Source organism: Acipenser ruthenus, chromosome 26, assembly GCF_902713425.1.
Source record: "Acipenser ruthenus chromosome 26, fAciRut3.2 maternal haplotype, whole genome shotgun sequence".
Lineage (NCBI taxonomy): Eukaryota > Metazoa > Chordata > Actinopteri > Acipenseriformes > Acipenseridae > Acipenser > Acipenser ruthenus.
Genome location: NC_081214.1, coordinates 8,157,010 through 8,164,975, shown reverse-complemented (window position 1 = coordinate 8,164,975; position 7,966 = coordinate 8,157,010). Strand labels below are relative to the sequence as shown.

Sequence of the window (7,966 nt, the reverse complement as noted above, 5' to 3'; positions counted from 1 at the left end):
AGTGACTCCCAATACAATATACTGTACAACACCGCTATCCAGAAGTGACTCCCAATACAATATAATGTACAACACCTCTATCCAGAAGTGACTCCCAATACAATATACTGTACAACACCGCTATCCAGAAGTGTCTCCCAATATATCAATACAATATACTGTACAACACCGCTATCCAGAAGTGTCTCCCAATACAATATACTGTACAACACCGCTATCCAGAAGTGACTCCCAATACAATATAGTGTACAACACCGCTATCCAGAAGTGTCTCCCAATATATCAATACAATATACTGTACAACACCGCTATCCAGAAGTGACTCCCAATACAATATAGTGTACAACACCGCTATCCAGAAGTGACTCCCAATACAATATAGTGTACAACACCGCTATCCAGAAGTGTCTCCCAATATATCAATACAATATACTGTACAACACCGCTATCCAGAAGTGTCTCCCAATACAATATACTGTACAACACCGCTATCCAGAAGTGACTCCCAATACAATATACTGTACAACACCGCTATCCAGAAGTGTCTTCCAATATATCAATACAATATACTGTACAACACCGCTATCCAGAAGTGACTCCCAATACAATATACTGTACAACACCGCTATCCAGAAGTGACTCCCAATACAATATACTGTACAACACCGCTATCCAGAAGTGACTCCCAATACAATATACTGTACAACACCGCTATCCAGAAGTGTCTTCCAATATATCAATACAATATAGTGTACAACACCGCTATCCAGAAGTGTCTCCCAATACAATATACTGTACAACACCGCTTTAGGTCACGTGTTCGGCATTCAACTTTTATTTTGAAAGACTGAAGTTTTTTAGCTCTTCTATTGAACCAATGAAAGACCTTCTATGCAATACGACGACATGAAGTGGGCGTGGCTAGGCGGCTTGTCGTCAGTGTAGTGCGCACTCGGTTGTTTGTCGGTATAAGGAGGTTAGGCGACGTTGTCTAAATTTTATAAAACATGAACGCACCCCCAGCCTTTGAGTCCTTCCTGTTATTTGAAGGAGAGAAAAAGTGAGTATCTCTTAACTGTTTGTGGATACTACGAGCAGCTCGGTAAATGATGAGGGCAAACCTGATGTGAACAGTGGGCCGCTTTAAATTATCGGAGTTATTAGAAGTGTTTGGGGGTTTCCTACCAAATTCTACTGCCATTAAGAAGCCCCCCCCCCCCCCCCCCCCCCAAAAAAAAAGACTGCAGCCAGGAGTTTAACACCAGGGCTGAAGAAAGAGGAGTACTTGTATTGTATTGACTTTAAGTTTAGAGAAAGTGAAATGGGTGGTTATATTACAATCTGTTTTGTGCAGCAGGGGAATCAGCTGCTTTAGTGCCAGTAAAACCCTACTGGTAATTATATAGACACTTGTTTTAAAATGTGCGGTTTCATTGATATTTCGGTATTTTTTTGCCATATTGTGTTGTTGAAACCCGTAACCTATATTAATTTATATGACTTTATGTCGTTGCATAACATGGTAATACACCATTGAAGAAGTAACGATCAGATATGACGAGTTATTTTTCAAGACGTTTTAAGTTCTGCTAAAAATTATTACAGATACTGTTTGTTGTTTTTATGTTAAATATAAAATATGCATGAAAGAGTTAGCCATTAAAGAGAGCGCAACTGTATTGTCATATTTGGACTGACAAATGTAGCCTAAGCTCCGATGACAGCATTTGCTGTTTGTATCGGTAACTATTTGCTTGTTTAATTAATTTCCTATTTCTGCAGTTGAATGTGCAGATATATCAACTACTGTACCGCACTGTGGATTTAAAACCTAAACTGCACCTTCACCTTATCCTACAGCGAAAATATCTACTGCAACAAAAGGATCTTCAGCACTTTAACACATTAAGTGCTATTGTCCTCTTTGTTGGCATCTACTTTTTGTTTAAATGTTCTCTTTAACTATATTGTTATGATAACTTACTCTAATTTTGTTCACCCCAAAGTTGTCTAAATGTAACTGCTGTAAATATAGTCCCTTGAGATGCTTTAATGACACCTCCATATAAAATTAGAAACCAAAGCCTAAAAATGATGATCATTTGGTGTTTTCCTCCCCACAGTGACGATAAAGCAGCTCCATTGTCTATGTGTTGAGCTTCATACACGGCTTGAAATGTCACTGCTCTGATATAGGAGCATGTCTAACTAGACAGTTTATAGCCAAAACAAAGGATTATATAAAAAAAATCTGCCAAGAAATATTGATTTAGAATGTATCAAATTACATAACAGCTTGTGTTGTGATTTTTGTTTTTCAAAGAAAACTGCATTTGGTATTTAATGGCTCTCTCCAGTTTGGGCTGGCTTCAGACAGGGAGTAATCCTCTTGTGACATTGTGGGAGTTAACCTTCACAGTACACTACATCTGGTAACACTGGCACCATAACATAACAATCTCGTATTTCCGTTTAGAATCACCATAACCAAGGATACGAAAGTACCCAATGCCTGCTTATTCACACTTAACAAGGAAGACCACACGCTTGGAAACATCATCCGATCGTGAGTATGTTCTGCTAGGGAGCGAGGCGGGGGGGTAAAACTTTGCAAAAAAAACAACACATCATGCATTATAAAATTGGTACATAACTAGGAGACTTAACATGGTACAATTCTACACATAGTGACTGAAGGGGATATATTAAGAAACTGGAATAAAGAACCGCCATGCTTAATCACCGCTATTACTGGTATATAATTGCCAGTTTCACATACGAGATAATGCAATCTACACTTTTGCCTTGTGTAGTACCAGGTTAATACATGTTTTAAGATGATGATATGTTTTTGCTAAAACCTGGATTTCTTTCAAATCTACATATTTGACACTTGTATAGTAATGGATGCACATTGTGTGGACAGTTTATGGAGCGAGAGAGAGAATTTTACATTACTTGCTATTGAAACGACTGTGTTTTTCTCTCAGCCAGTTGCTGAAGGATCCTCAGGTCCTGTTTGCCGGGTATAAGGTGCCCCATCCTCTGGAACACAAGATTGTGATCCGGGTGCAGACCACACCGGACTACAGCCCTCAGGAGGCCTTCACCAACGCCATCACAGATCTGATCAGCGAGCTGTCCCTGCTGGAGGAGAGGTTCAGGGTACGAGCATTAAACAGCAGCAAGGAAAAGCTGGAAGTGTGCAGCTCCGCTCCCCTGTCTTCCCCTGCCTGTTCTTTGTTCCCTGTTCTTATCAAAGATTTGCCTCTGTATTTCTCTATCTGTGGGTATCTTTATAAAGGTCTTTTCACCATCGACTGGACAATCAACTGCTTTCCTCTTTGTCTCTTGCAGGTTTCTATCAAAGACAAACAAGAAGGAATCGAGTGAAGGCTGCTCTCCTGCTCTCCCCAGGCTGTGCGTGCATCCCACTGCTGTATTGCTTTGTGGGACATGAGGAACTTGCACTTGTATCTTCATTTCATTTGTGTTCTGTCATTATAAATATGTTTCACGGTTCTGTTTTCTAAAGTGATTTAATAAAAAAAATAAAAAGTGGCTCTCATGAAGTGTTGTACATGCTTGTGATCTAGGCACTCCTGCCTTTTGTCAGTTCAGTTACAGTAATGACCGTTTACTATAGTTAAAGCATTGGAAAGCCCACAGGTAGAAACATGGCAAACTATGGTAACATCCTAGTATAGCCATGGGGAAATTATAGGAAAACTGCATTATTACAGTGCACACTTCCTGTGGTAACCTTACATTGTCTGATCTTGGACTCTTACCTCCCTGACCTGCTCACAAGCCCAGGCACTCAGATGTGAAAGGCTAGTACATGTAACCAGTGCACTCCCACCCCCACAATCCCACCACCTGCTGAAGGTCCCATGAGGCATGGATGATAGTGAGGTTCAGGACGGGGGGTAAAGTGAATGAATCGTGTGTCCAGTTCTGCATTGCTCCTGAATGAATCACTGTAATTCTATTGCAATTGTGGAACATTTTGCTAATTCAAATCTTTTGCACGTTTGTGAAAGAGGGAGAGTGATCTATTCAGGTATACAAGGTCTGGGTTGGGTTGTCAGTATTGCAGACTTATTTTAAGTTGGAAGTATAGTGGGACCAATATTTTGAGTAATTATTATGAAGTATGGACAGTGAAACTATTGTCCCCAACATATATCCGTAAAAACTTAAACTAGTAATTCTGTTTTGGAAAAAAAAACAAAAAAACTGCTGTACCCGATATTTAGTAAACCTCCAGGTAGATGAAGTTGCGTTACGGTACCACAAGATGGTGCCACAAGCCTGTTTTTCGTTTTCTTGTCACTCCAAACTTGATCGCAAACAGGAAAAAGCAAGCACGGCATTATCCAATCCGCGTGAGAGTTTGAAAGTGCGGGGCGTGTTCATGACCCGCATGTTCCGGGTTCTTGGCTGGGGGTGGAAGGCTGTTCAGATTCTCTGCCCATGTCCTCCCTGGCACCGGTTATCGGCGTGGCCATGGCCGGGGAAGGAGGTGTGGAACCTGGCTGTGGCTGCAAGGGGATACGCTTTTGTCTGATATGCGAAAAACAGAACGAGAGAAAAATCAATGCAAACGGGCAGACTCCACAGCAGGTAGAGAATGCGTCCTTATGAGTAAAGTACTGGTTCATTTTACCTCTTGTTTGCATTCACTTCTCGACGTGATTTTAACCAGTGAAAACTACTGGCAGCAGTGTTTCTGCGGTTTCCTATTACCAGTACGAATTCTATTCTAGTAAGAATCCCCAAAGAAGACTGCTCCCAGGAGTTTAACAACAGGGCTGAAGAAACAGAAGTACTTGTTTTGCATTGACTTCTAAGTTTAGAGAAAGTGAAATTGATGGTTATATTAAGAATTTGTTTTGTGCAGCTACTGGCAGCAGCAGAATCAGTTGCCTTTAGTGCCAGTAAAAATCCAACTGGCAGTAACGTCTGCCAAAAACATAAAGTTTGTCATATTTAGAATTATCTATTTTAATTTTTCAAGGGACAGCAAGGTACGTTACTCTGAATAATGTACCGTGAGGCTGATCGCGCAGTGTTTTAGGTTCTGCACATGGTAAAATTGCATATCAGCAGTGTTCAAGTTAGAATAGTCAATACGGAAATAAAATAAATAACACTGCTGTACATCAGAGTGTTTCTCAGCTTTGTTTAGGAGGTCGTTTTATTTTTACTCCTGAGAGATTTCTTTACTATAATATGGTACTAGTTTAACATTCTAAAACCTATTTATAGAAGTTTACATTTTGAAATATCAAAGACTTTTTTTTTGCCAAGTAGATTTTGAGAAGTCAGTGATTGGTGTACAAACCCTGGATTAGAAGTCAGTGATTGGTGTACACGCCCTGGATTAGAAGTCAGTGATTGGTGTACAAACCCTGGATTAGAAATCAGTGATTGGTGTGCACGCCCTGGATTAGAAATCAGTGATTGGTGTGCACGCCCTGGATTAGAAGTCAGTGATTGGTATGCACGCCCTGGATTAGAAATCAGTGATTGGTGTGCACGCCCTGGATTAGACGTCAGTGATTGGTATACACGCCCTGGATTAGAAGTCAGTGATTGGTGTGCACACCCTGGATTAGAAGTCAATGATTGGTGTACACGCCCTGGATTAGAAGTCAGTGATTGGTGTGCACGCCCTGGATTAGAAGTCAGTGATTGGTGTGCACGCCCTGGATTAGAAGTCAGTGATTGGTGTGCACGCCCTGGATTAGAAGTCAGTGATTGGTGTGCACGCCCTGGATTAGAAGTCAGTGATTGGTGTGCACACCCTGGATTAGAAGTCAGTGATTGGTGTGCACGCCCTGGATTAGAAGTCAGTGATTGGTGTGCACGCCTTGGATTAGAAGTCAGTGATTGGTGTGCACGCCCTGGATTAGAAATCAGTGATTGTTGTGCACGCCCTGGATTAGAAGTCAGTGATTGGTGTGCACGCCCTGGATTAGAAGTCAGTGATTGGTGTGCACGCCCTAGATTAAAAGTCAGTGATTGGTGTACACGCCCTGGATTAGTTTGAATGGATTCAGTGTGCTGAGCTGCTTTGCTGTTTCCCTGCTGCTCACAGACTCGCTCCCGGTTTGTGTACGAGCCGGCCTCGGGGCTGGCGGTGGCCGAGGGGGAACTTGACGCTGGCCGGAGCTCCTTCCCTTTCCCTGGAGTCTTCCTGTGTGAGGACTTTGTGAGCGAGGAGGAGGAGAGGGAGATGGTGCAGCAGATGGATCTGGACGAGTGGAAGCAATCTCAGTCTGGACGAAGAAAGCAGGTCAGAAAGATAAAACTATGAGAAGTCAAGTAGACAAACCAAAACTTCAGGCTAGTGTGACAAATCCCAACACGCATGAAAAAAGGACATTGCAACAGCTGCGTGTGTTTCACCCCACAGGACTATGGGCCCAAGGTGAACTTCAAGAAGCGCAGGCTGAAGGTGGCTGGTTTCAGCGGGCTGCCCGGGTTCAGCAGGCTAGTGGTGAGACGCATGAAGGAGCAGCCGGTCCTGAAGGACTTCCAGCCTGTGGAGCAGTGCAACCTGGACTACCACCCCCGGCGCGGCTCCTCCATCGACCCCCACCTGGACGACAGCTGGCTGTGGGGCGAGCGCCTGGTCACCCTCAACCTGCTGTCGGACACGGTGCTGACCATGAGCCGCGCCAGCACCGTGGAGCCGCAGTGCACAGGGGGGGTGGAGGTCTCCATCCCCTTGCCCAGGCGGTCTCTGCTGGTCCTGTACGGGGAGGCGCGGTTCCAGTGGAAGCACAGCATTCGCCGGGAGGATGTAGCCGATCGGCGGGTCTGCAGCACTTTCAGGGAGCTGTCAGCGGAGTTTCTGCCTGGAGGGGAGCAGGAGGCGCTGGGCTCTGAACTGCTGGGTATAGCCCTGGGCTTCCGAGGGGTCCCGCTGTAACACTGTGAATTTCAATTAGCAAGTCACACTGGTTTAGAACAACAGAGAGGTATTGCTTGAGGTTATAATGGACTGGAAAAGGTGTTTGGTCACCTTTTCTAAAGTAAGCAAGAGGTTTCCCACAAGTACAATGTGCCCCCTTTACTACCCGTGCAGAAAGGTGCACTCATGACTGCCAGACTGGCACAGCATTCAATGTGTTACCAAAACAGATACCCCACAATGCCCCTAAGTGGCCAGACAGCTGTGCCGAGTCACATGGAACTTTCTTTCAGCAAATCACAAGTTTCAGACTGCTGATAAGCATAACATTTTATGTAGTTTGTTGGTTTCATTTTAAGAAAGCTGTAGTAGACAGTGTAAGTACAGTTTCTGTTAATTCTTGCAATGCCCAGCTTTAAAGATTAAGCAGCGGGGTTCAGAAAATAGTGTTATACGTCCCCACGTGTTGCTACAACTGTTTAAATAACGTACCTGTCATTTCTCTTTTCATTGTTAACATCCTGACAACGTTTTACACTTATAACTTTAAAGTCTGTTTCAAAGCTCTTTTCAAAATGTCCGCTCTAGTGCACTGGGGTTTGAGATCTGCCCTCTAAATCACTTCAGGAAGAGTGATTTAAAAAAAAACAACAAAATAAACATAACAAGTGCTCTGGCTTTTCTGGTCCGTACCGCATCATGGATCGTTGTGGGCAATAATCCTTACACTATGAGTGCGCTACAGCAGACATTTTGAAAAGAGCTTTGAAACAAACTTACATGTAAGTGTAAAATTGTCAGGATGTTAACAATGAAAAGAAAATACAGGTACGTTATTTAAACAGTTATAGCAGCACGTGGGGACGTGGAACGATGTATTTTTCAGAACCTCGCTACTTCATGTCGGTATAATGATGTGTAATCCATTTGAATCTTGAGATCAATAAACACATTTTAAAGGAACAGTTTTGTTTTCATGGATGTTGATTTTTCTAAAGCTTTCTAATGTTATTGAAAGAGGTGGTATGCTAATTGTGTATGTAA

At 42.9% G+C, this 7,966-nt stretch overlaps 2 protein-coding genes across 2 annotated transcripts; both read left to right on the top strand.

Annotated features, from left to right (window-relative positions):
- Nucleotides 1-905: 905 nt before the first annotated feature.
- On the top strand, nucleotides 906-3,568 carry LOC117429931 (DNA-directed RNA polymerase II subunit RPB11-a). Its single transcript, XM_034049894.3, has 4 exons — nucleotides 906-1,060; nucleotides 2,477-2,566; nucleotides 2,991-3,165; nucleotides 3,358-3,568. Exons 1-4 carry the CDS (start codon nucleotides 1,008-1,010, stop codon nucleotides 3,391-3,393), a joined length of 354 nt encoding a protein of 117 aa, XP_033905785.1. The 5' UTR covers nucleotides 906-1,007; the 3' UTR covers nucleotides 3,394-3,568.
- Nucleotides 3,569-4,381: 813 nt separating this feature from the next.
- LOC117430181 (alpha-ketoglutarate-dependent dioxygenase alkB homolog 4) lies at nucleotides 4,382-7,881 on the top strand. The gene is made up of 3 exons (XM_034049981.3): nucleotides 4,382-4,626; nucleotides 6,104-6,301; nucleotides 6,422-7,881. The coding sequence occupies exons 1-3, from the start codon at nucleotides 4,477-4,479 to the stop codon at nucleotides 6,938-6,940; spliced, it is 867 nt and encodes a 288-aa protein (XP_033905872.3). The 5' UTR covers nucleotides 4,382-4,476; the 3' UTR covers nucleotides 6,941-7,881.
- The last annotated feature ends 85 nt before the right edge of the window (nucleotides 7,882-7,966 follow it).

What these genes read in the sequence shown, in the direction of transcription:
- LOC117430181 (XM_034049981.3), top strand. Translation starts at nt 4,477, where the DNA reads ATGTCCTCCCTGGCACCGGTTATCGGCGTGGCCATGGCCGGGGAAGGA. An exon ending in ACGGGCAGACTCCACAGCAG is followed by an intron (nt 4,627 to 6,103) that starts GTAGAGAATGCG and finishes TGCTGCTCACAG; the next exon opens with ACTCGCTCCCGGTTTGTGTA. An exon ending in AGTCTGGACGAAGAAAGCAG is followed by an intron (nt 6,302 to 6,421) that starts GTCAGAAAGATA and finishes TTCACCCCACAG; the next exon opens with GACTATGGGCCCAAGGTGAA.
- LOC117429931 (XM_034049894.3), top strand. Translation starts at nt 1,008, where the DNA reads ATGAACGCACCCCCAGCCTTTGAGTCCTTCCTGTTATTTGAAGGAGAG. An exon ending in TTATTTGAAGGAGAGAAAAA is followed by an intron (nt 1,061 to 2,476) that starts GTGAGTATCTCT and finishes ATTTCCGTTTAG; the next exon opens with AATCACCATAACCAAGGATA. An exon ending in CTTGGAAACATCATCCGATC is followed by an intron (nt 2,567 to 2,990) that starts GTGAGTATGTTC and finishes TTTTTCTCTCAG; the next exon opens with CCAGTTGCTGAAGGATCCTC.